Here is a 27,229-nt window from a genome sequence, read left to right as displayed (position 1 = left end):
GAGGGAATAAATCATATTTATCTGTGAAAATATGTTCTTATTTATCTTATTATATTGAAAGAAACCATTAAGTCAAACAGACATAAAGCACAAACAGATGATGAACAAGAAATAGAAATACATTACACTGCATTAGTCACTGGTTATGAAATGCCTGCCTCAAATGTCATTTCTCTGTCACCAAAAGTTTAAAACAGGTAAATTTGACAACCCAAACTGAACACAAGGGTTAAAGCAAGAGAGGAAGAAGCTCTCATCCCCCAAATGCCCTTTCTGACCAACTATTTAAGATCACTCGGCAAATTCAAGTTCAGCCTGAAAGGAAGGTTAATTATGTCTACACCCAAGGAATGCGTATTTTGAATGACGTTCGTGTCACCTTCAGGCTTAACGTCAGCAGCTCTGGAATCAAAGTCTGGCGTGAGCCCCCAAATCCTGCTTATCCCTGCAATAAACCTCCACACCGAAAAAAGTAATTTACCATTTTGCAGGTGTCTTGTCCTCCCCCTCCCAGCTCTGAAATAAGGATGAATTATACATGTGTGTGTGCAGTGGAAAGGGATTTTAATCAGGATTCACCATACTCTTTCAGATCACTTACGTATCATGCTCCAGTAAGGCCTACTATTGATGTCATTGACGTGGAACAGACCTGAATAATTTAGTGGAAATTGGACAGATAGGCAGATTGGATAAAAATAATTTCTTAAAATCGAATGCTTTATATGCTGAATATCCACAAGTAGGTCCTCTCATATTTTGAAATGAGGCCTTCTCAGGAAGAGATATTCTGTTTTCTCAGTGCTTGGAGATGCAATGAAATCATAATCCAGTCCTCCCATAAGACAAAGGCACAAGAGTGCCACTAAGCTCATTTAGTGCCTTCAGATATGTGCTGACAGTGGGGTCCCTTTAAGAATATTTTATTGGTCCTGAGTATTTTACCTGGAAGTTCAACTTGTTTTATTTTCTAAATTCTGTGGTAGAACAAAAATAATTCAATATGTGTTCTCCAAGAGTAGTTTAGTTATTTGGTTATAATACGCTAAAAGAATGTCACCTTCAGATTACCAGCATTTGAACTCCGCAATAATGAAGTCTAATGGGATTTTGTCTACCATTTTTCTTATTTTTAAAAGAAAAATGCTTGCAAATACTATACACATCCAAATCCCAAAAGCTAGATGACAGATGTTGGTTTAAATAAACAGAATGCATCAGTAAGCGCACAAAACTTTCTTCAGTCAAAAAATACAATCAATAAAGTGTAATTAAAGCTGCCTACTAGTATGATCACATTATAAAGGCTGAATCTATAGGTGCATTCTGTGAGGGCTTATCTAAATTTATTCTCAGATGTCCTGGTTTTGGAAATATAATAAAAGCATTGTGATAAAGCAGCAGTTGACATGATTAGATTTTTGTCTTGTTCATTCGATAATGTAATAGCATATTCTTTGGCCTCTGCCAGCTACACAGTTCTGGCTAAATGAGGACACTCTTTCAGGAGTTGGGGTGCTCTAAGATCAGAGGACACAAATATTCTGTCAAATGCCCATCCATTTGCGGTCAGGCAGGATCCAATTCTTGAGTTGCAAAAAAAAAAAAAGAAGAAGAAGCAAAGCAGCCTTTCGGACCATAGCCGGCCTGTATCACTGGAAAGTTTAATGAGATGAATTCAGCAGAAAGTCAAATTATTGCAACATAAATCCTTTTGGTGTGCCGAGTACAACAGACCTAATTAATTAAATGTGGTGCTTCGAATGATGGAGTCAGAAAGGCTGCTTACGAGGTGTTCTTTACAGTTTCATCCCCACCCCACCACCTCCCAGTCACACACACAGACATACAGGTATATACTGTACACACACGCACGCACGCACACACACACACACACACACAAATACACACACACACACACACACACACGCACACACACACACACACACACACACGTAAACGCATGCACACACACATGCAATCATACACACACACATCCTTATCCACATGCCTGAACATACCCACCTACACACACACGTACAGTATATGAACACATATGTGTATGTGCACCTACACAAGCCCACCCTCATGCATATTTACACACTCGAGCACACAGGCACACACTAACGGTGACACGTACGACATGGACATGGGATCATTTGCATACCCTGAATGTCCCTGTCCAAGACTGGCTGGATTTAGAATAATTTGAGTAGAACTCTTCAGCGGCTCTGACAATGTCACACCTCCGGGGAGCTAAGGAAACAGAAAACTAATTAGATCAGTGTGGAATGAAGTCCCAAAGTACACTGTGAGGAGTGTTCCTTTAAGAAACCCTTCCTCATCAGGCCAGATATCTTCTACTGGGACATCATCAGGTGAGGGGGAGTTGAGGTGAGGTGAATCTATTAGCTCATCCTGTCCCATGATGTGATTTATGGCATTCAGAGAGAGCGAAAAAAAAAAATGTACAGAGACAGTAGGCACGAGGGACATCTTGTCTGCAAACACATCTGCGCCCCAGAGACGGAAGGCATTGTCCCTAAGCATTGCAGCGGATCCTGTAACCTTTCGGGTTATTGATGGCCTTTTGCCGTATCTCGCCTCTTTCAGGAAGTGCCATGGGACGTTTTCACTGTAGGCTCACACAAGGCCTCTCCTTCTCGCTCTTATTGAGATTTATAGGGCAGAATCTTATTTAGGTCACGTCATGTTTCATAGTTACTTGTAGCTTTTTTTTGGAAAGATACAGATTTTTATTTGTTTTGGATTCAAGGAACTTCTTTAATATAAAACGTTACGCCTAATATTCAGGGCGTTTAACTGTATATGGGATTTGCAGTTAGCACAAACGAGGTTGCAGATCTGTGTTCAGACAATATTTCCCTGCAATTCTTTGCGCCAATTAAATGGAAGTGTTAATTTGTATATTCAGACAGTTGGGTGAGTTCACCAAACACCACAATTATCACACCATGCTGTCAAATTTAATGAAAAAAGTTTAGGGAAAATTTTAATGAATCAAAGTTTATGAGTTATGAGTTACTGTGTTGTTTGGTGATAATGAATCATTGAACTATTTTAAGGGCTGAATTTTCTAAGAGATTTTTTAAAATAAAGAATAACCGAGCAGGTTCCCTCCTTCTTGAGTCCTCTTGTACAGTATGCAACTTGGCATATTTATTTGCAATTACATGTATTTTATACAAACCCCATATCAAGAAGGCAACCAGGCTCTGGTGAATCAAAGCATGACAGCTGAGATATTGGTCCATCCAATAACTATGCACCTTTAACTGCGTATATTACTGTTATCAATAATTAATCAAGACTGTATTACTGCACTGAATTCTGAAAAGTTAACTTTTTTTTCTCCCTCTTTTAACATGATCTCAGATGTTAGGCCAACTGGTAGATGAACAAACTGAATTTCAGACAAAAAAGAGGTGTCAACATGCACAAAGAAACAGAGCAGCATTCTGAAGGGAAGATGAAGAGAATACGCACGTCACTCAATCCAAAAGCCACATTTTCAGAGGCAAACTTCTTTGGCCTTATTTTTGGACAGTGAATCAAGAAAATGGGGGGGGGGGGGTTATTTTTTAGCTGTGTTGTTTCCTTCACTCTTTCTTTGTACTAACATGAGGGACATTTCTGGGACAGAATGTACATGTGAATACATAGAGGATGATTAGAGCACTACTGTGAGTTCTGAATCATACATGCAAAGCTTGATTATCATCTCATCAAGAATTAAGGCGGTTTTCAAGGCTACATCTTCAGTTCAAAGGTACAGAAGGTATGTAAAATCTCAAGAGTAATTATAATAGCACTGCAAATTATGTAATACATTACAATAAGGACATTTTATATGAAGGGGTTCAGTCTTTATGGGTAGGGTCTGCACAGGGAATTCAGCTAAGTGAAAAGAGAAGATAAAGCCCTTTCTCTCTTTTGTTTTAATCCTTTTGGAAATGTTTCCTGCTATTCATAGATAAAGCAATGATGTGGCGATCACTTTTGTTCTCGAGGAGTACGCCCTGAGCCATATTTTGCATAATCCACGCGCTTGTGAATTGTTCTTTTAATTCTATCTTATAATTAGGGGATATTTTTTTCTTAAAGCAGTCAATCCCCGTTAACAGTTTTCTACGGTTTTCATTCTGGAGCTATTTACAGGGAAAATACTGCCTCAGTGTGAGATTCAAACCGCTGCCAAGTTGTTTGACGCAAATTGTGTTCACGTTTCCCATAAAAAGTCAGGCGCTTTTGTTTTCACATGAAAGCGTGGCTGGCAAAACACATGCAATTATATAAATATTCAGATGACTCCAAAAATAAAGGGTAGCCTTGCTTTTGTTCCGGAATCGGTTTGTGTGAAAACTGGAGCCCCTCATTATCACGCCAATTTCATGTGAAATTATTTAATCACAAAAGAATTCACAACATCTTCCTTTCTTCAGTCCTACGATCGAAATCAAAACGGAAGCTGCTGACTATTGCTTGTTATTTGGTGAACATGATTGCCGTTTGGACTTAATGGGCCCATAAAAAGCAATTACGATAGTATAAAAACTACAACACACCGCACTGGTATGTTTAATTAGGGAGACAGAGTGTTAATTATTCTGGAAATCAAGTTGGATCAACAGACCAGTTAATGTTGGAAACATAAATCCAGCAGATTAAATGTGGGCACAGTGACTGAACATAGAGAAAATGTTTTTTCTTGTTTATCGTTTGCTGTGCTTTTTTTTCTTCCCCCAAACGTACTAACGCATTAGGATATCGTGCGGCCAACAAGAGCCGTGTGAGGGTGCCACATGTTCTTGCAGATGGCGTTCTGTCACTTTTGTTCTGAACTACTCTGTTAGCCCTTCAGTTTTCATTTCACTCCTCCGCCAGAGTTCCCTAGAGATGCCCCCAAAAAGGTTATGTCCTAAAATAACACAACCCCCCCCCCCCCCCCCCCGGGTTTGGAATGGCCAGTAATATTTGCAGGCTTACCGAATAGCTGTGACTTCATCTGTCAACCAGGAGAATGTTGACCAGCATGTGTGTACTTCAAAGAGCCTCTAGCTACCCCCTGATTTTTTTTACTCTTCAGCCCACTGTCTGAACTACGTTAGCATTGTTCTGGAAAAAGCAATTCTTGAGCTGCTGAGCAGATTTAATGTGGGTGTCAGATCAACTGTCAAAATGGTGAGGACAACCCGGTGATTGACTTCCACCCTCACTGGCTGACACCGTTGCCAATGTTGTGTCACCTGGAGTCCAGGTCATAGTCTGCAGAGCCACTATCAATGAGTGGACGATTGACTGTTGGGCACATTACTACACCAAGGCGTAGTGGATGAGTCAACAGACTCAACAGCCTATTATTACAGTGGCCCTTTAATGGATCTACCCTGCCACGCTTAGTTCTGTCAACAATGGATTTTTCCCCTCCTTTAATCAAAGAATTTACAGACACTAGTGCCCAGAGACATTCATACAGACTTTAATGCATATTCTCCTGAGCCTGTCAGTGGCATAACGTTAGTGCACAGGCTATGTACTATATTTGACAGCAATGCTGATGTTTCATGACATGATTAAAAAAACAAACATGTACTTGATGTTTTGAAAGGTGCAAACTAACATTGCACCTTTCAAGACTGCATTTGGTTTATTTGCATATTTCATTTCAGACAGAGAAAAATAGTGCAAAAACGAAATGCTGGAGCTTAAAAATAAAACCTATAAATAGTCCCACAATACCTTTTATTGAAACATGCCTTTTAAAGCACAGGCTCCTGTACCTACAGCCAAATGGCAGCTGGACAAAACAGTGATTTCATGGTTGATCGGGTACATGTGAGAAGATGGGATCGTCAACAGATTTACCCTGTCAGAAGCATGGCAGAACCAGGACAAAGCCAAACCTAATGCTCTGACCTTCTGTCACTTTAATTCATGAGAACGAACAGGATGACAATCATATGATAGACCGACCAATTACAGGCCTTGCTGCCAAATCCAGGTTTCAATGAGATTGTGTCCAGCTTTAAAGGAACCATTTTCATATTTATTTATTTACTTATTTTGGCAACTTTAAACGCGATGGACGAATCTGTTTGCTATGAGCAGTGCAATAAAAGGACCAGAAGTGAGGCGTTGATTCTTATCTGCACTGCGTCTTTTTCATTATTATTTTCCTGGCTTACGCTCTACCTGTGTTTCCTCACACTGCTTTCCCCAACATCAAAGGCGCTCATTTTTAATAACCTTAGGAGGATTTCTGCACTTGCGCACACTGTTGACTTTGAGCGTATGACTGCTACTGTAATAATTATATTCCAGTGTCATTTAATCAGAACCCTCAATACACACACGCACACGCACCTCACCCTTAGCTGCAAACTTCTGACTCTGTCTTTTGCCCTTTCAGTTTCGCACAAAGCCAAGTGTGTCTCCCTGGCCTCGTTGGCAAAACAGATTTTGTGACTCAAGCAAGACGTCAGCTGACATTCAGCCGATGCGTTTCTTCTCCCCCCGCCCTTTTGCGTGGTATCTCTCATTGTGAGTCTGCCTGTGACTGGCACGATTTGGCATGGCGCAGCGTCTCCTCCGCACGCGGCCCCTCCCACTCGAACACAGTCGCAGTTCTGACTCAGTCCAGCTGTCTGAGGGAGAGAGAGCGGCTCGGCTCGGCTCGCTCACGCCAGAGCGAGTCGGCAAACTCCATTATTAATCACCGCGAGCTTCTGCTCTTCCCCGGTTCACGTTTCACGAGAAGGGCTGTGACTGTTTTGCTTAGTTGCTTTGGATTTTTGCCAGTCTGGCTTTCTCTTTTCATTATTTTTCACTCTCGCTTATTGTTTGCAGTTGCTGTGAGAGGCGTTTTAGGTCGCTATCTACCCCCACGGGTATGCAGTTTCTCCTTCGACCGGGTCAGGTTCACTCGCCTTGAGTTTGACCTGGTCAGTTTTTTCTCCCTTCAGTTTGAGTCAGCAGTCGGTTTAATAACTGTCCTTGAGCGCATTTCAGGCAGCTTGTGGATAGGTCATTTACACAACAATCCAACAGAGGTTTGACTCCAATTAATCACATCACAGTGCTTACCCACCTTACCAACCTTTTCCATGGCTGTGCAGACAAATAGTATGTGGTGCACCTGTTTATATTCTATCAAAAAGGTAGTCGTATGAACATAGTTCTGCATTTCTGCAGAGGTCTACAGCTGGCAGTAGGCTTTTAAATCAAGATGATGAAGCTGGTCTATGAGAAAAAAACACTGTGGTCAGAGGGTTTACTCGATTAGGGGATCCAAGATGACAAACAAACTGAATATTGCCCAACCATCCAACACTTCATCACTTACTTGGCAAAGAGTGAAATGAACAAGAAGAAATGTCTTTGCAAAAATATAAATGATTAGAATAATTTTAAAAAATGTGTATGTTCATATTAACTCTGATTTGAATCTGTAGAATCTCTTATGGCCAATGTACTGGCCCTGTATTTACATTTTAAATCTTTCCCCGGCGAAAACACTTACAGATGCAAAACTGGTTCGCTGAAGATTACCATGGGAGCTGCACACACAAACGCTCAGAAACACACATGCCCACAAAAATACATGCACAAGGCACGCAGACGCACACATGCACACACAGCCACACACGAGCAGAAATGCGTACACTCTCACAGCCTGTGTTCATTAGCAGGCAGGGTGTCTGTATGAATAAGCTGGTGTGCCATTGCAAATCAGGACCCTGGGTAGACTTGCACAGCAGTTTCATTCATTTCGATGCTAAAATTGTCCTTTTGTGTGGCATCAATTAATTAGCACCGGGAGGTCACTCGGCTGTGATTGCTGAGAAAGCCACCCTTCATCATGTTACGCCATTTCCTAGAAAAACTGCATGAGGGACATTGACTGAGTGCTTTCGACATCACGCGTATGCATGCCACGAGCACCACAGGACCGGAGTCAGCACTCCGGTCCTGGCCAGCTGGAGTCCAATTTGATCCTTCCAGCTTCCAGGAAGAACACTTAGCACCTTTGCATGGTTCTTTACCAAAGGTCCCTTCTTTTTTAATGACTGTCTCCGTACAGAAAATTCAACGTGCTAATTATTCCCTTTAATTATCCCTGATCATTTCTAGCCTAGCAACGAACACTACAATCATGTAAGCAAAGCCTGTATATCTGTTTATCAAGTTACTGCAGTAATTTTCAGGTGACAGCATATTTCCTAGAATTCAAAAGACAGAAGAGTTTGTTATTCTGCTTGTCCTGAACATGTTATTAGCCTGAAACATAGTTACATCCATTATGTTACAGGTCAAATTGACTTGCACCATGTAAATATATTCAACACAGGCAAACAGTCCCAATAACAGTGAAGCCATTTGTCTAATCTGGGCATTCACAAAGAGCAAATACAATAACTTTTTATTTTATTTCAAGCACTATATTTAAAAACAGATAATTCAACATATTTGAAGCAAACACAGAAACTGAAAGTAAAAGAAACATATTTCCATGTGACTGCAAAATGACTGGGAGCTCGTCATGACATGCAGTAATCAAAGGCCTTTAAAATAGTATCCTTCTTTAGATGTTTTTTTTTTTTTATCTCCAAAAGCTTTACATTACAAAGATTCATAATAATGCAACCTACCAGCCTCCACTCCGTGCTGTATTAAGCACCTCTGTGCAACTGTGTTGAATCTTTTTCTCTTTTTTTCAAATAAAAGCTGCTTCTCTTGGATGGCTTGGCTTGCAATATGCTCTTGCCCATTAATCTTGATCATATACACACAGACACGTTTAATTTGGGCCCACCTCTGGGATATCGCCCTAGTCCTTTCATTGCTGATAAAGACTTCTCCAACACAAGCTGGCCCCTTAGCCACTAAAGGCTTTTTTTTTTTTTTTTACTATGAACTGGTTATTTAGTACAGCGCTAAATGACCAGTGAAGGCAAGACACAGTTTGCGATGAACTCAAATGGAATGAGAACACAGTTTGGGAGCAAGAAATAGGTTTGAGGAGAGGAGACAAAGGTTTTTTTTTTATGGGAGGTATGTAAATCTGAGTAGAGGAGATCAGCATGGGGGAACACGTTTTCCTCTGACAGGATGTGTCAAAGAGATTCTCTTTGTCATTATGCCAGTTTCCAGTTAATTATAATGGGTTAGGACACCCGTGACAGGAACAGAACACTTGTTAAAAGATAATATTTTAAAATAGAAAAGCTTAAGGCTTGTTTCCAGCTGACTGGAATTATTGTTCAGTAATCTGCTTCACATATATAATGTACTGAGGCACTATGAAAGTGGGCTGGATTTTGCCGAGGGATGGGGCCAATCGATGTGGCAAGAAAAGAATGAAAAATGACGTTCATTCATTCCTTCAGACTCATCTGTTCATTCAAATATCCTTTGTTTGAACTGCTGCTCAGTTGTTCAGGCTGTTGCTCATTCGTTTGAACTTTCCGTTTGTTCAAACTGTCGGTCACACTCTCTGCGGGAAGGATGGTCCACGTCCTATGTGTGTATTCCCTGTTTGTCTTAAAGCCCTTTTCTTTTGCTGTGCTGTGAGACTGATCCTCTGTTCCCTAACAACTTTAGTGCTGGGGAGCAGCTGATCAGTTTCACAGTGCTACTGTTTAAAAGGACCCGAAGGACTGCCACTCAAAGCCAGCTCAAGTCCTCAGGGGAGTGCTCAAGTCGTCTCCCCAGACACTGATGGGTTTCCATCTACGGTCCAACTAGCAACAGATTAGGGAAGCCCAGACAATTGTGAGCATGCTGAGCTGGTACCTAAGCAGGTGAAATCCAGGACTGGCTGAAACAAGCCCCACCCGATCAGCAGTGCCACCTGAAATAGCTGCTTGCACCTGTAAATAATGCACATGTTAGGGATGAGGACCCCTGTGGCTCCAGAATGCTGAAACTGGCCTTCACAAGGTATGCAAACCCTTCGATAACTCTGGCTAAAAGCTGAGGAATTCAGCTTTTGACTGACGAATGTAGTCGAAGAATCGATGTAGTCAATGTAGTGCCTAAGCATAGAACCAGAGATGTCACTTCTCTCTGAAGGCACTGACGATGTACAGTCGGCGTCCTGAACTCAATCACATTTGGTTAGACTCGATCACCGAGTCCGGAGATCAAGAATGGGATGCGATTATTCCCCCGATTTCCTTCTGACTGTGAGAGTGTGGGCACAGACACATCACCACAGACAAAAAAATCTCAACTGTAGTGTGCAAAACAATCCTGTACCATGGAAACTAAAACAAAAAAAGAGGACCAGAAGAGGACCTGTAGCCTCTGTCACCGATAAAGCAGTTCATTTTAATTTATTAAATTTAAATTTGAGTATCATTATTCAATTACAATTGTAACTTGACTTTTTTGACACAGCCAAGTCTCCCTTTTGATTTATTTGGGCGTTCTGCATGCTCCATTTATGTGCTTAAAAAAAACAGAACGAGACAAACAGACAGACAGACACGGTGCACTGCTCACACAGAGCATTTCACACAAGACCAATAGCGGCGGTAACCCCTTCAGGCAATTTCTTTTTCTTTTTCTTTCTTTCTTCCTTTGTTTGGCGCATCTAGAGTTTTTCAGCTGGGGTCCCTGACATTTTCGCAACCATCAGTTGGTATTTGTGCTTTCCGCAATACTCCGCTGTCTCGTCCCGCAGACGTCTGCTCTCGTATTTTATTTACTGTGATCGATCGATCTGGGAGCAGCTCGAGGAGGAATATTGTGCGAGGCGAAGGAGACGCCAAATCCTGAGCTAATCCTACCCTTCACTGGCGCCCAAAGAGCTTTTCATTATGAGCCCATTGTGCCTGTGTTGCAGGAGGGAAATAAGAGGTCTAGTCAATCTCTAGTGCCGCACTATGAATGGAGGCACGATAAGTGGGCAATTAAGAGGGAAAATGACTGTGGAATCCATTCAGCGCCGAGGCGACGCCTGCGGGGATGGAAGAGTTTTCGAGGTTCAGCGGGCGATAAGGAGGGAAAAAAGTGCTGCTGTCCCCACGGGGAGGGGAGAGAGAGGGAAGCATCACAGACAGGTTTCGACCTGCTGCGGCCAAACTAGGAAGGAGTCCCCCCCCTCCCCATCCCGGTCCTGTGCTGTTCTTACAAAAGGGCAGGGAAAAGATTTGTCTTACCACCTACTGGCCTGCTTTTTTTTTACCAGTGACAGAAAAGGACCAAAGGAGGCTAGGTGTAACTGCATTGGGTTGGGGACATGTTGTATTGATATAAAGAGAAGTACACTCTCCCTTTAGCTTGCTTGTCTACTCTCTCCCAAATTCAGGAATGGAAGTTCAGACAGAGTTACAGACAGGACTGGGCATTACTTATTATAAACATAATTTAAAAAAAATTTTTTTATTCTATTTACAATCTAGTTGTTGAAAAGGAATGGGATACAAGAATTTCAGCAAGAATCTTGGTGAATACCGGAAGCACAAAATGTCTCATAAACGGCAAAGTGTTTCGGATCCAATTCTTTATCAGGCAATGTAATGGAATCTTTGGTCCATTAGATTAGGTAACTATCATAACTCATAATGATAATGGTCATGATAAGCTGTTCAGCCAATCGATAATCCCGTTTCAGCCAAGGCTCAGCAGCTCACCAATGCCTTTCTGACACCTACGCATGCAGCTGACTGTTTAGCAAATTTCCAGAAGTTTATTAAAACGGGAGCTGCAATCTTTCTCTCGGCCTGTGGGACCAATAGTAATTGGCAGGAAGGATCTATACCATGCCAGTTCTTTCATATCTAAATGGAGATAGAGGACTTTGCTTCCTGACATAGTCCAAAAATACAACACTGCTAAAAGCAGTAGTCATATCAAATCAGTCACATATCTGCATAGATTAATGTAGGAAATATGTTCTGTAGAAACATGCCTGCTCAAAAGAACAAAGAGCATTTATTAGATCTAAAGTAATAATTAAGTGTAGTTAAAGGAGACAATTTGAGCTCTGCTGACTTAATTGTTCTATTTCACATTAGTATTATTGATTTTTTTTTTTACTACACTCCATGTTTGCCAAAAGAAAAAAACTATAAATCTGTGAGCTACCTTCTCCCATAAACTCTACACACTCTCAGGATCACACGTAAATCTCTTGCAGGCTTGAGCAATTTGATTTGAGCTGTCTAGGTAAAGGGGAACTGCATTATAGTTTGAGAGACTCTCTTTCTCTTGAGAATGTACACCTGGTTTGTTGTTGTAAACTGTGATGTCACAATGCCTTCACCTCAGAGGGCCTCCCCATTTGCCAATTCACTCAGGTAGGTGTAGTTTCGCTATACCTTCCCAAACCAAGTATGTGTAACACCATGACAAAGATCCCACAGCAAGTACACTTCAGTGTGTGTGTGTGTGTGTGCGTGTATAAGCGCATGTGCTAAATACAAAAAGTATTTATTATTTGTGTTGTACCATATATTAATAACTTGTTTGCGTGAAGTTGAACATGTGCAACACAGGATGCCATCAACTATAGTGGCTGAGAAAAACAGCAATTAGTCCCTTCTTTCATTCATTACAGGCAATGGTAAAAACCAAAAGCAGACCTATCCTCATTAGTGTGAGTGTGTGTGCATATGTGCGCATGCATGTATTTGGGTGCATGTGATTGTGTGTGTGTGTGTGTGTACGTGTGCCTGTGTGTGTGTGCATGTGTTTGGGTGCATTTGTGGATGCATGTGATTGTGCACTTGTATTCCTATCATGCTGGGGACGAAGACCTGTTTGCACACTCACGCGATGGGGACCAAAAATATTGTGGGGACCGAAAACTGCGTCCCCACGAAACTGACCATTACAGATGATGCAGGAGACCATGCTAATATGCTAGCTCAAAAAATCTCAGTAGTCCCCATGATTGACCAATTCCCATTTTGGAGTGTGAGTGTGTAAACCGAATTTTTGAGAATGCTTTAAGCACTTTTAGCTTAGAGGTAGGGGGTGGTATTGCAGGCATAAGCACACGCCTACGATTGATTGGTCATCTCCAAGTAAGAGTTCGTTTACGTCATACTATAAAAGCCAGTCCCGGTAGACACGCCTACCCAAGGAGCTGCAGTGTGCGAAAATTGCGGTCCACTTGAAGTTCAGCTGAGCAAATAGCAAGGAAAAAGGTAAGCGAACCATACAAATTATACTTTCCTGTTTCAAATTATGCTTGGAATTTTTATGATATGGCTACCATTAATAAAATATTGTTAATATATATTAATATATATTATGTGTTTTAGACCTAGCTAGTTAGCTAGGTTAAATTTCGCTAGCTAGCTAGCTAGTTGTCGAACTTTCTGCAATTGACATTAGCTCACCAGCGGTAGTGTAAGCTACTTTTAGAGTAAATGTAGCTAGTAGCTACGAGTTATGTGCTTGTGCAATCCGACAAATATGTTATAAGTTATAACAAATTAAAATGCATGGTAGCTTTCTAGCTAGCTACATTTAGCTAGCTACAAGTGGCTGGCTAGCCAGTTGCAGATGGGATGTCTAAAATGACAGAAATTTTGAGCTAGCTAACCTTAAATACAAACAGCAAGGAAAAGGTAGCTTAGCCTTTATTTATAAAAATAGCTATATAGGTTTGGATTCTGCTCAAGATTTATTATGTGGCTATAAAAAAAGGCATACAAATATACATATATGCATATGAGTTTGTTTTTACGTTTAGTACGGTGCCCAAGATTTTTGTAATATGCGTACAATTAGCTAATGTTACTAGCTACAAGTTAGGTTAATAACATTACTAGCTAGCTAGCTTGCGAGAAAACATCTGCAGATATGAGGTCACGTTAGCTGTTAAGCTAAATTACAAATACTGAATGTGTTTGTGCAATCCGTGATATATGATAAAATATGGGAGAATTTCAAGTCAATAAACTAATATTTTTTCTGGTAAACTTTGGAACAGACACTGTGGACACTGAAATGGCCTCTAGCTCAAGTCCACATCTGATTGACTAGGTAAGCTTTGTCGGTAAAATAGAGGGTGTGTTGTGGTTTATCACAGAAAGTGACTGAAGTTAACAGTTGGTAATGTGATATGTAGGTGGTTACAGGATGTAGGTATATTGATATCAAATGATTTGGCAGTATAATGTCATGGTCAAGGTTTAAAGTCTATTTTTTTTGTTGACTGGTTTTGGAGAGAGAAAACTTGAAGTCACTGTATTCTCCATTAAATATTCATTTAAGCACCTTATCTGTATATGTGATGTTAAATAATCTTTTCAGCTCACTGCTGTGGCCATACCTACTGGAACAGACACTGTGGACACTGAAATGGCCTCCAGCTGTAGCCCACTTCTGATTGACCAGGTAAGCTTTGGTGGTAAAATGTAAAGGCGGGTGTATTGTGGTTTATTAATGTCAATTCCACGGAAAGTGACTGAAGTTAAGTGTGTGCACTTTGTACTGACTGTTTTTATGAAATATTTGCAGATAACTGGTGAGGCTACGCTTGTTGCTGATATGTTGGATGAAGATGAGATCTGTGACTCTGCCGCAGTTCTACATGGCAAGCTGAAGGACCCCGTGACTTCATGTGAAGCTAAGAACAAGGTATCATCCTGTGATTTACAGGTTATGTGAGAATCAAACATTGTTTTGTTTAGTCGCAGCATTACAAAATGAACCGCTTCTGAAGTGCATCCTGTAACCACCTGTGTATCCATTTGAAAACTAGGTTATAGCCTTATTATTCAAATTTTTAAACGGTGATGGCTATTTCTTTATTTTTTAATGTTTAAGATGTCTAATCGTACAGTTACATGTCTACATAGAAGAAAATGGTTCAGCAGTTAATTGAGAATGTGCCACTTCACCAGGTCCCCGTGATGGTAAACCAGAAACCTTGTGTCACCGACTACCTCACTGATCGCAAGAAGCTTGACAATGAAATCTGTCATACACACTCTTGGTGAACCTCGTGGGGACCCATAAGGGGACTAAAAACCAATCGAATATTACAGAGAGAAAAACCATAATGGACTTAAAATCACAATGGACATTGCAGTTGTTTCTGACATCAGCATTGACTTATACTATTATCTTAATTGTTAACTACATAACAAAAAAACGGTCCTACGTTCAGGAATAAGAGTTATTCAACAGAGATTAAAGGGAGCGCTTTATGATGCCAGTTGGCATCATCCGGGTTCAAGGAGTTAAAGTGCCGACTTGTGGTTTCTAATTCCTGGGAAATGTTTTCTAGTAGCAGTGACTTGCCAGTCTCAAATATATCGAACTGACCAACAGTAAAACCAGAAGTGCATTTGAAAACCATGTGTACATTTAGCTACAATTTGGCTGTTTCGTCACCAGCAGTAGTACCTGCTGAAAACACATAGGGCCTCATTTATCAATAAGTTTGTAAATATTGCTTAAATTTCCGCCTAAAATGCTTACGACCGAAAAACCTCCGCCGCATTTATCAAAATTCGGAGGCACCTGGTTTCAATCCTACCTCGTGCGCATGTTGATAAACCCCAAACAATCGTAAATGGGAAGCGCGTTCACGATTCCTTAATTAACGTAATAGAAGCGCATCAGAAATACTACATAAGCTGTGTTCGTGACTTCATGTGAAGCTAAGAACAAGGTGTCATCCTGTGATTTACAGGTTATGTGAGAATCAAACATTGTTTTGTTTGGTCGCAGCATTACAAAATGAACCGCTTCTGAAGTGCATCCTGTAACCACCTGTGTATCCATTTGAAAACTAGGTTATAGCCTTATTATTCAAATTTTTAAACGGTGATGGCTATTTTTTTATTTTTTAATGTAAGATGTCTAATCGTACAGTTACATGTCTTCATAGAAGAAAATGGTTCAGCAGTTAATTGAGAATGTGCCACTTCACCAGGTCCCCATGACGGTAAACCAGAAACCTTGTGTGACCAGCTACCTCACTGATTGCAAGAAGCTTGACAATGAAATCTGTCATACACACTCTCTTGGTGAACCTCGTGGGGACCCATAAGGGGACTAAAAACCAATCGAATATTACCGAGAGAAAAACCACAATGGACTTAAAATCACAATGAACATTGCAGTTGTTTCTGACATCAGCATTGACTTATACTATTATCTTAATAATTAACTACATAACAAAAAAACGGTCCTACGTTCAGGAATAAGAGTTATTTGACGGAGAGTAAAGGAAGCGCTTTATGATGCCAATTGTCATCATCTGGGTTCAAGGAGTTAAAGTGCTGACTTGTGATTTCAAATTCTTGGCAAATGTTTACTAGCAGCAGTGACTTGCCAGTCTCAAATATATCAAACTGACCAACAGTAAAACCAGAATTGCATTTGAAAACCATGTGTACATTTAGCTACATTTTGGCTGTTTCGTCACCAGCAGTAGTACCTGCTGAAAACTCATAGGCCCTCATTTATCAAACGAACGTACGGCAGAAAAATGGGTGTACGGTCATTTCCACGCAAAGCTCGGCATTTATCAATTTGGACGTGAGCGGAGGCTACGACCAAATGTCACGTCAAGTCTCAGCTCGTGTACGCACGTTCGAGTCACCGTGTACTTGCGGTGCAGCATAGTAAATCTGTCTCACAACTTTTACATAGATCATGCAGGGTGGCCTACAGAGAGTTAGTATGTGATCGTGACCAGTGTGATAGTCTGCAGCGTAGTCGTGTTTAAAAAGTTTTACTGCTCATTATTGTAAGCGAACTCAAAAGCACCTTTACGTGGTGGTGGTAACAGACTGCCTGGGAGCTAGGCGGCGAATAAAGCGGAGCTTGTAATAAGCGGGATCATGTAGGCTACAGCGAGCCGGTTACCGAAGTTCATTTCACAATTATGACCGGCTCGCTGTACATATGCAAATTCGTGTCTGTTTCTGCTGTTTGTGTGTGACTGGTCTGTTTTGACTGGTTGCATGTGATTGGTTGTCTGTCTGTGTGGTGTCCGCGTCACGGGGAAAAAGTTTCTCCTCTTGGCCGTATTACGCATCTCCATGTTGTAAACTCTAGGAGCGAGGCCTCTAAACTGAGAATATATAGGGGCGTGGTATTTAAATGACGATAGTTTTCTGCCACCACATTTATCAACGTCCGATTATTCTTACGCTGTAATAGGCGAGATACGGAAGTTTCATGAATCACACCTGAACCCTAGTGTAAGATGATATATTTGGTCAGATCTGCATGAGTTCCTACGTTCTTTTGATAAATGAGGGCCATAGAGAGCACTGAGAAGACGCTCCACTCGAGTGCAATACTTCGGTAACATGCTTCCAGAAAACGTTGGTGAAACTAAACACGCACTTTCTGGGGTTGAGGATTTTTATTTTCATGGACTGGACGCAATTGCTGGACAATGTGTGTTGTTTTTACTGTTTGTGTAAGAAAATACGAATGTTACTTGTTGTTTATATGCCGCTATATTTGCTATTATGACTATTGGAATATAACCAATGTTTTACAGACAATACAAAACCTACAGTTATTTTCAAACTGTGTTTGTTACATTGCGATTCGTGTCACTTTTTGTAGGCTGTTGTCACCTGGTTCAGTAGCTTGTAGACTAATCATTCAGTTTTTGGCAAAAATACTTAGTTATGTGAATAGTTATTTTTTGTTTTTATATCATTATACATATAATGTTACTTTTTCTTCTTTTAAAATTCATTATTGTTAAGCATAGTTATTGTTTGAATTGGTTGCAGTGTCATCAAAATAAAAACTTATTTTACCATTGCAGTTCTCTGGGCATATTTCCACCTGGTATTGACTGGTTTTATTAAATATTTGCAGATGACTGGTGAAGCTACGCTTGTTGCTGATGTTTTAGACGAAGATGAGATCTGTGACTCTGGCGAAGTTCTACATGGCAAGCTGAAGGACTCCTTGACTTCACATGATGCCAAGCACAAGGTGTCATCCTGTGATTTAAAGGTAATGTGAGAATCATACATAGTTTTGTTTCGTCTCAGCACTGTAAACTGAACTGCTTCAAAGTGCATCCTGTTACCACCTACGCACATATTTGGGGACCTGGGGGGTATTTCACAAAGCTGTCTAAGAAAATACATTATTTTAAGCACATTATCTTTATATGTGATATTAAATAATCTGTGCAGGTCACTGCTGTGACCATACCTACTGGAACAGACACTGTGGACACTGAAATGGCCTCTAGCTCAAGTCCACATCTGATTGACCAGGTAAGCTTTGTTGGTAAAATAAAAAGGAGGGTGTGTTGTGGTTTATCACAGAAAGTGACTGAAGTTAACAGTTGGTAATGTGATATGTAGGTGGTTACAGGATATAGGTATATTAATATCAAATGATTTGGCAGTATAATGTCATGGTCAAGGTTTAAAGTCTATTTCTTTTGTTGACTGGTTTTGGAGAGAGAAAACTTGAAGTCACTGTATTCTCCATTAAATATTCATTTAAGCACTTTATCTGTATATGTGATGTTAAATAATCTTTGCAGGTCACTGCTGTGGCCATACCTTCTGGAACAGACACTGTGGACACTGAAATGGCCTCCAGCTGTAGCCCGCTTCTGATTGACCAGGTAAGCTTTGGTGGTAAAATGTAAAGGCGGGTGTATTGTGGTTTATTAATGTCAATTCCACGGAAAGTGACTGAAGTTAAGTGTGTGCACTTTGTACTGACTGTTTTTATGAAATATTTGCAGATAACTGGTGAGGCTACGCTTGTTGCTGATATGTTGGATGAAGATGAGATCTGTGACTCTGCCGCAGTTCTACATGGCAAGCTGAAGGACCCCGTGACTTCATGTGAAGCTAAGAACAAGGTGTCATCCTGTGCCACTTCATCAGGTCCCCGTGACGGTAAACCAGAAACCTTGTGTCACCAACTACCTCACTGATTGCAAGAAGCTTGACAATGAAATCCGTCATACACACTCTCTTGGTGAATCTCGTGGGGACTAAAAACCAATCGAATATTACCGAGAGAAAAACCATAATGGACTTAAAATCACAATGAACATTGCAGTTGTTTCTGACATCAGCATTGACTTATACTATTATCTTAATTGTTAACTACATAACAAAAAAACGGTCCTACATTCAGGAGTAAGAGTTATTCGACGGAGATTAAAGGGAGCGCTTTATGATGCCAATTGGCATCATCTGGGTTCAAGGAGTTAAAGTGCCGACTTGTGGTTTCTAATTCTTGGGAAATGTTTTCTAACAGCAGTGACTTGCCAGTCTCAAATATATCGAACTGACCAACAGTAAAACCAGAGTTGCATTTGAAAACCATGTGTACATTTAGCTACATTTTGGCTGTTTCGTCACCAGCAGTAGTACCTGCTGAAAACTCATAGGGCCTCATTTATCAATAAGTTCGTAAATATTGCTTAAATTTCCGCCTAAAATGCTTACGACCGAAAAACCGCCGCATTTATCAAAATTCGGAGGCACCTGGTTTCAATCCTACCTCGTGCGCATGTTGATAAATCCCAAACAATCGTAAATGGGAAGCGCGTTCACGATTCCTTAATTAACATAATAGAAGCGCATCCGAAATACTACATAAGCTGTGTTCGCGAGTCCTCGGGGATGATGTAATTCCATGTTGGGAACTCCTTGGTAGAACGTCAGAGCGTTCCAAGCGTGGATGTCGGAAAACATGGACCCGCACAGTTAACTTTGTTTTGCAATGATGCTTCCCGAGCACCGAAGATAGTTGTGTTGTGTGGACTTTACCATTCAATTTTATGAGTTTAACCCACCACCGGATGCCTATGCTTATTAATGTAAATACATTCCATGCAGAAAAACGAGGGAAAAACTTGGACCAGATCCACATTGATCCAGAAGGTATGTCAGACAGTCATTTTACACGGCTTTTTTTAAATTGTTTAACATCTTCCATAGTTGGATTCCATTGATTTATTTATGTTTTGTTCCTCTTAGAACAAATACAGGTACAGAGTGATATGTCAGCTGATGAGGAAGAATGCGAGTCCCTCGAAACGGAAGTAACAGGTATAACTAGAAAAGTAAATTTCCTGAAGAATGTGTGTGGGCTAGCTGAATGCAAAGCTGAAACACTTGAAGTTTCATTATCATACCAACAAAGATTTTTTCCAATTACATGTAAATGCAAAAATATAAATATCTTTTAAATTAAAGAATATCCTGATACTAGAGCACTACTAGTTGGTAAATACTACTTTCTAAGTAGTTTCTGGGGGTTGCTAGGCATAGTATTAGGTGGTTGCAGTGGACAGTACTGAGATGCATTCGCTACATTTGATTCATAATCTTCAACCTTCCCTGTAACTGTATGGAAAATGTTCATAATATTCCCATTCTAGTTGGTAAGTGAACCAGAGGAATAATGTTAGGTCACTACCTAGCATTATAGTTAACAGTATAGCTAAGTAGTTTGCTATATGTTGTCTAGTATGGACAGGAACATGAGCAGCATTTAGCCAGGTATGGCTAGGAACTTCAAGTTGATCATATTGCCTTTTTATATCACACAAAGGGGTTTACAATCATATTTTCACTCCAGTTATACTTCCAGTACATACAAGAATATGAATAAGAATATGAACGATGTTATAGCTTAAGACACTTGTCACTTCATATGTTAAGGACCAAGCAGGTGTCCGTAATTACAGTGGAAATTGCCAATGGCCGTTTTCTCAAAAGGGAAATTTTGGCCAAACGATGTAAACGATGTAAACGAGTAGTTCATGCATGCCCCATGCTACCATACTCTGGTTTGGACTCCGGAATGGCTGTGTACAAGCTATGCCTAGTTGAAATAATGAAATATACAGTTTTAGAGACAGCTAATGAGTGGTAGTGTAATAACTAAGTTATGAATATTACGGAGGTAGATGAGACTCAGAGTGATTTGTGAAATCAGCTGTTTATGCAACAGTCCAATGTAGTTCACCCGAACATTCCACCATTCATTTCTATGGGTAAGATTTGCGCATTAAAAGTTAAATATCTTTTGTATTTTTACAATAATTTAAAATTTTAAGAACAAGCACATGCCCTGAAGCAGCTACACAGTCTGAAATTTAAACAGAGTTCCTAGTTCAATGTATGTGGAAGTAGTTGGATACCAAAATTTGGGAATAAGTAGCAGCAAGAATAACTTTCAGCGAGCTCACTAATAAGAAATGGTAAGAATGAGTGCGCTAGCTTTCAGCTAGCCCACTGATGAAAATGTAATATCATATGTTAGTAGTGTGGAGTATCTTCACCTTACTCTTTACCAAACACTTTCTCACAATGGCAGCATCTCAGGACCAGACTACAGGGTGTCTTCTGCAAACAGCGGAACAGTCTCAACGCCAAGCAGAAAAGGGGATAGAAGTGAAGCCCCCTTTTAAAGGTAATGTCTCGGTTTACAAGAATACATATTTTTGATTTGAGTTGTTTTCTTTAAATATAACTTAATTATATATATTTACTTAGGTAAAGGAGTGCAGAAGAAAAGGAGGAGCTGGGTCAGACCGGAAGTCCGCGCTGTGGAAAAACACTTGATGCACTTCATCCAAACATATCAGGTCCCAGGAAAGGATGCATGCGAGGCTTGCATCAAGGCTGAGCCACTATCTCTTAAGGATAGAAATTGGCTAGCTGTTAAATTCTACATTAAAAACCGCATAACGGCATTACAGAGAAAAGATTAAATCCTAAGACACCAAAGTCGGTGCATTTATTTTGAACATTGAACATTTGAGAAGGTAACAAGTTCAACGTGTTGCGTGCTATGACATTGCATTTAGCAATTTTGAGTTACATTTAACAATTGGTCGGTTTCTATCCTGAAGAGCTAAGTGTAACATTGGTTTAATGTTGGTACATTAAATACATTCATTTGAGATCTCCAGAAACAGAGAGTGGGTATTTGAGAATGTACACCTATTTTGTTTCAGTCCTGTTACATGCACTGCTCCTTTTCAGAAATGCTACATGTACTAGCATTTACATGTTCTACATGTGTAATGTACCTTTGGGTTACACTTGTTAATGTTCCTTTTTGGGGGAAATAAATAAATTATTTCCAGACATTTTTGCTCCTGATGTTTTCATTTTTTAATCCCTTATGTATATACAGAAGGTCATGTGTGTATTGTGCACCCGTTTATAGATTCACAGTTAAATGGCAAGTCCTCCAACCAGCTATTTTTGCTATTAGGAGAATAGGATAATTTACTAGATAATGGGTGTGTGAAAAATGTTAAAATAAGGTGACCAGAGATAAGCCTTCAAACATTTCTAATAGGTAATGTAGACATCCATAGGGAAAAAATCCCTAAGGAGCTACAGTTTTACATGCACAAAAGTATAAACAGGCAACATTACTGATATGAATTTCATTGAGTGCAGCTTGTTTTGCTTTTTGGTCTAGGTCTTAGGTCATGACATGCATTTGAATGGGAGTCTGGTTAGATCAATTGCTGGCTGCCACACTACGTCAAGCAACATGGAGGCTTTATTTTTTCTGTACACAATGTCTGTGTGGATCCTTTCCAGAATTTAAAGTTTTGTAGTTTTGGGATGTGTGAAAGGTTTTGGAATCATTTAAATGACAGTATTTGGTGCCTCGGTCACATAATTTTATTAGTGTACTGAAGTGCAGTTCTCTGAAATGTACAAAGTACAGTATCAGTTTAAATGTACAGTATTACAACAGTTGTCAGTTGTTACCTTTGGTATTGTAAGATCAATTTTAAAATGAATACACCCATGTCCTTAGGATAACAAGACCAAACATTTTCTGTTTCAGATGGTCCTCAGTATGATTTTATACCTGAAAACATTGTGTTTCAGATGGTCCTCAGTATGATTTTTATACCTGAAATTACAGTGTTTCAGATTGTCCTCGGTATGATGTTATACCTGAAAACACAGTGTTTCAGATGGTCCTCAGTATGATTTTTATACCTGAAATTTCTAGTCCCCAGGAGGCAGCGAAATGTCAATTTGCTTTATTTAGGTCCTATTGAAAATTTAAAGTGGTATTTGTACTTAGAAACAGCATTAGAACATGCTTGATTTTTTTAAACTCTGTGACATGTGTGGAACAGGGAGTCCCCACAAGTCACTGTCAGTACTTGCGTCCCCACGACTGAATATAAACAAGTATGTGTGTGTGTGTGTGTGTGTGTGTGTGTGGATGCATTTGTGGATGCATGTGATTGTGTGTGTATGAGTGTGTCTGTGTGTGTAGGCATGTGCTCTACCCCTGAACCCATTCTAGGGACTTTTTCACACAAGTAACATCGCAAGCCTATAGCCCACCCTTACATATATTTCCCCTGATTGTAGCAAGCAAGACACACATCAAGTTAATTTCCCTAAGGACACAAGCAGGTATTAGTCATTTGGAAGTGGGAGAAAACATTTGAAGGTGTAATGCCACACTGTAGAGGAATGTGTGCGCCTCTGTGAGAAACTCCAGGGGTACTAACTGCACAGCACATGAGCCATTTTCCCCCAATGCAGGAACAGAGCACTGGGAAAGCAGCAACGGAGCAGGCATGCGGCACAGAACATATTTTTACTCCTTAGTACCTTTGTGCCGAGAGGGCAAGCAGACCACCTAGGTCTCAAATGTCGATAGCCACCACATGAAGGAAAATGTCACTGCACTCTTTGCTGTTTATTCTTCGCGTTTTTAAAAGAACACTCCAATCGAAATCCGAAACGACTGCCTGATTCCATTTGGGTTTAAAAGAGGTGATAACCGTCACATCTCGTTCTGCCCAATGATGGGTGAGCCTTGCGCCATGCAGAGCTCTTTTCTTTCACACTGTCTCCCACACTGGCTCGCAGTGGCCCTGTGTCAGAAGCACATATTCAGCCCCGGCAGCTCCCATAATAACCACAGACCCGAGGTAAAAACAGGAATATACAAACCCGCATGATTTCAAAGCGTGCGTCTCGTTATACCATTGCAGGGGAGCACTGGCTGCTAATGACTTCTGCTAAATGTTTGCAATAAACGTGTCGTGTGCGTTATTGAAATTCTGTCAATTAGCTGACTCATTAAACACTGCAGGGTATTTGAAAGACTGTTCACAAGTGCCATCGTACAGCGAGAGAGTATACTTAATTTATAATTTGACGCGGGTTTGGCTTTCTAGTGCGCAGTAATAGACTTTCGGGTGTTCAGTGAAAAACATTTATTTAGAGAGTCTGAAAACCGTTATCAGCAAAGATACCCTGACCTCTAGCGACCGATTGTTGTAATAGTTGAGTTTTAACTTCGCAGACAGCTTTGGAACAACCCGCACAAGCAGGATTGCTGACGGAGTAGTAGTAGCCAATGCTTGCCCTCTCGGCACATTTTCCCGGCTGAACTGTGCTCAGAAGTAGTATGTTCACCATCATCTGAATTTCAGATAGTTTAGCTTACTTTGCGCGGACTGCAGACCGATAAAGAGCACAATTGCTTTGTTTTGACCTTGAATTTAGATTTTTGGATTGTTACAGGTGTCTTATTTCAGGGATAACCGATTTTGCAACACACCTTCATTACTTACAAACAGGGATGTTACAATAATCAAATTACATACGATTATAGCTTTGTGTGCCAATCTTACTTTTTAGCGTATTGAAAGACAACAAACACAGCAGCATCCGCAAGGACTGTGTGTTATTTCCAAGTTGATGATCGCCACACTTCATGGCGCTGTCATCAGTATGGCGGCGAGGGTGGCCTTGCCTAGCTACATTGCAAGTGTCCCTGGTGTTCCCACTGACAGTTTTATGGAGTTGCATCGTTCTGGTGAACATTTTCAATCACGGTAACCTCTCATACATTGCTTACTTTACTGCGAACAGCATGTTAAATTTTTGTCAGTAAATGTTAGCTTCAGGGTGAAAACAAATACCCATATGCGTGGCGTGGTTTGGAGCGAGGCGTAATCTGTCTGGTCTGACTGATTTTATCTTATGTTAGTTTTGGAGCGTGTAAATAGTATCTCGTTGCGCTGCCCTCTTAGTTTTGTCCAGAAACAAAGCGCTAAATGTGGGATTCATTACCTGCGATACACCTTTAACACTGGCAGCTCTCAAGCTTCTCTTGGGTGGTGCCACTACCTGGACAAACAACACTTTACTCACCTGTCACAGGCGGTGACGCGCAGACTCAAGGACAGAATCGGCAAACTTCCTCCTAGTGAATAAAATTGCGTGTTTACACTGTAATCGTGGGAATAAATCGGATAATGTTTAACAAATATTTTTCCATATTTCGTGGACAAATTGGCATAAATTATGTGTTGAACTTTTGCCAATATGTTGCGACCTGAATAAGTAATTAATTGTAAAATGATTAGGGATCCAACATAGCCATCTGACTGCCCTCTCCACTAGATGCATCTCCATGGGCATAAGCACACTTATATCTGACGCTGATGATAAACACAGTTATTGTAGAATTATACAATGAATACAACTGCTCATCACTCTCTTAACATTCATATCTGTTCTTCCAAGAAGCAACACAGAAATGTGAACTGTGTGCAGTCATTTTTTACATAAATTTTGGGGAATTGGGTTCATAACTAGAAAGTTATACAGAACTATATACAATTAAATCAATACATTAACATTTAAGGGAAACCAAATATTAGTAGGCCTACACTGTCAGGAAAAAGGGCTACACTTGGGGTCTGTTTTTGTTTTTTAAGTTACAATTCCTGTTAATGTTCCCTCACTGGGTCATATTTGTACCTTAGAATTCTAATGTAAGGGGTACACAGTGGGCATACCTTTGAGGGTACTGCCCCAGTGACAAGCCATTGTACCTGTGTAGGTACAATTTTTGCACATTTTCTCTGAGAGTGTACATGCAGTAATACAACAGAATGGAAAGCTCACCTAGGAAAAAAAGCCTGCCGTTACTGCCTCTTTATTAGTGTTTTAGTTCCTAGCCCAAGGGGTTGAAGCATTTCGCAAGATACATAAGAAAACATTATTCACATTCCTGTGGTTCTGATGTATGCATAAACATTAATTTCATATTCAGACCATGTGTAAGGATATATTTTGATACGGTATAGGTCTCATAAAACATAGGTCTGTATTCAATTTAACATTTGTCCTTAACTTAACTTACAAGTACTGTACATGCAAACATTATACTTTTTCATCACAAACTCAGTTTGGCAAGTTTGTTTTACTGATTCCTTAGCACTCCAAATTGTGTTTGTGAAGAAAACAATCACTATTGCTTTTAATTTCTTGTTGAGTGAATCCCAACCATAGTCTCTCATAAAGTAAGTTTTCAGTTTGGTACATTTGGGAACCCCTCTTCAATGCCTTTTCCCCATTTGTGATTCAGAACATCAATCTAAAGATTCCATGTCTCTAAATCTCTCGGTTAAATCCATACCAGTAGTTGTCTGTGCATGGCTTCCAGCAAGAGGTGTACAATTTATACTAATCCCGCTAGCTTGATGAAGAAGCGGCCAGTATACAGACGGTGGCTGTGTCACTGGTACGGCGGACAACAGAGAACATTCCTGCTTTTGAAACAGAGAAGCTACTGTCTTACTCAGCCGGTTTGCCTGCATATTAACACGTTCAGTTACACATTCTTACCATCTGTTAGGGGTTGGCAGCAAAATGGTCTTGGTTTTTTCCAGCGTGCTATAAATAGTCCCACATTTCGCAGGAGCTACAGCCTTCTGCCACCCAACTCTGAGAACAGAGAACCCATTCATCGTGAGAGCGCAACAGGTAGTGATGTCACTTCCCCTGGGGGACTGAATGTGAGGACTGTCTCAAAGCATTCTGGATAATTTTCCCTCCACCTTCCTCGCGGGGACATGTTCCACTCGCTTAAATGTCAGTTTGTGGGGATTGTCCCATTTGCTTGACTGATGACTGAATAACAATAAAGTGACAAACAGGACTCTATTTCCTGCCAAGAAGATGCTCAACAGAAGGCCAGCAGGGCGGATACAAAATGTAGAGCGCTGAGCCACTGAAATGAAGAATGTGGTTTACTGAATGGAATTCTCTCAAATGTCAGCTGTGTAATCTGCATTAAAATGTCATTGTTCATTACAGATGTCCTGCCAGTCTATTAAGAGAGGCTCTGTATTTAATGCTTCTGAAGTTGTGCCCATTTGCTGATGTGTGTTAATGCCACTGCTAGGGGCAGCATGCAGTATGTGTTTTAACCTCAC

The 27,229-nt window shown here is 40.4% G+C and overlaps 1 protein-coding gene and 1 long non-coding RNA gene across 17 annotated transcripts; one reads left to right on the top strand and one right to left on the bottom strand.

Annotated features, from left to right (window-relative positions):
- On the bottom strand, positions 1–27,229 carry LOC135247429 (uncharacterized). The gene is made up of 3 exons (XR_010328216.1): positions 26,640–27,229; positions 25,158–25,209; positions 1–2,256 (listed from the first exon to the last, which is right to left on the bottom strand). It is a non-coding gene; the product is annotated as an uncharacterized LOC135247429 (long non-coding RNA).
- LOC135247427 (uncharacterized) lies at positions 12,713–22,096 on the top strand. 16 transcript variants are annotated; one of them, XM_064320863.1, is made up of 13 exons: positions 12,713–13,175; positions 13,967–14,019; positions 14,290–14,373; positions 14,497–14,616; positions 15,656–15,676; positions 17,833–17,973; positions 18,159–18,242; positions 18,518–18,601; positions 18,725–18,881; positions 19,833–19,877; positions 19,974–20,045; positions 21,319–21,414; positions 21,498–22,096. In XM_064320863.1, exons 3-13 carry the CDS (start codon positions 14,338–14,340, stop codon positions 21,713–21,715), a joined length of 1,074 nt encoding a protein of 357 aa, XP_064176933.1. In that variant the 5' UTR covers positions 12,713–13,175; positions 13,967–14,019; positions 14,290–14,337; the 3' UTR covers positions 21,716–22,096. The 16 variants fall into 16 exon arrangements, with proteins under 16 accessions (XP_064176933.1, XP_064176934.1, XP_064176928.1 ...); XM_064320864.1 differs by lacking the exon at positions 13,967–14,019; XM_064320861.1 differs by lacking the exon at positions 12,713–13,175 and having other exon boundaries at positions 13,284–14,019.

This window comes from Anguilla rostrata, chromosome 2, assembly GCF_018555375.3.
Source record: "Anguilla rostrata isolate EN2019 chromosome 2, ASM1855537v3, whole genome shotgun sequence".
In the NCBI taxonomy this organism is placed as follows: Eukaryota; Metazoa; Chordata; class Actinopteri; order Anguilliformes; family Anguillidae; genus Anguilla; species Anguilla rostrata.
Note: the sequence above shows the minus strand (reverse complement) of the source record. Positions and strands in the feature narration are given on the sequence as shown.

Bases quoted from the DNA above. Each gene is read 5' to 3' on its own strand.
- LOC135247427 (XM_064320858.1), top strand. From the start codon at position 14,422: ATGTCAATTCCACGGAAAGTGACTGAAGTTAAGTGTGTGCACTTTGTA. The intron at 14,617-15,655 runs GTATCATCCTGT...GCTAAGAACAAG, and splicing joins CATGTGAAGCTAAGAACAAG to GTGTCATCCTGTGATTTACA. The intron at 18,882-19,832 runs GTAAACCAGAAA...CATTCCATGCAG, and splicing joins TTCATCAGGTCCCCGTGACG to AAAAACGAGGGAAAAACTTG.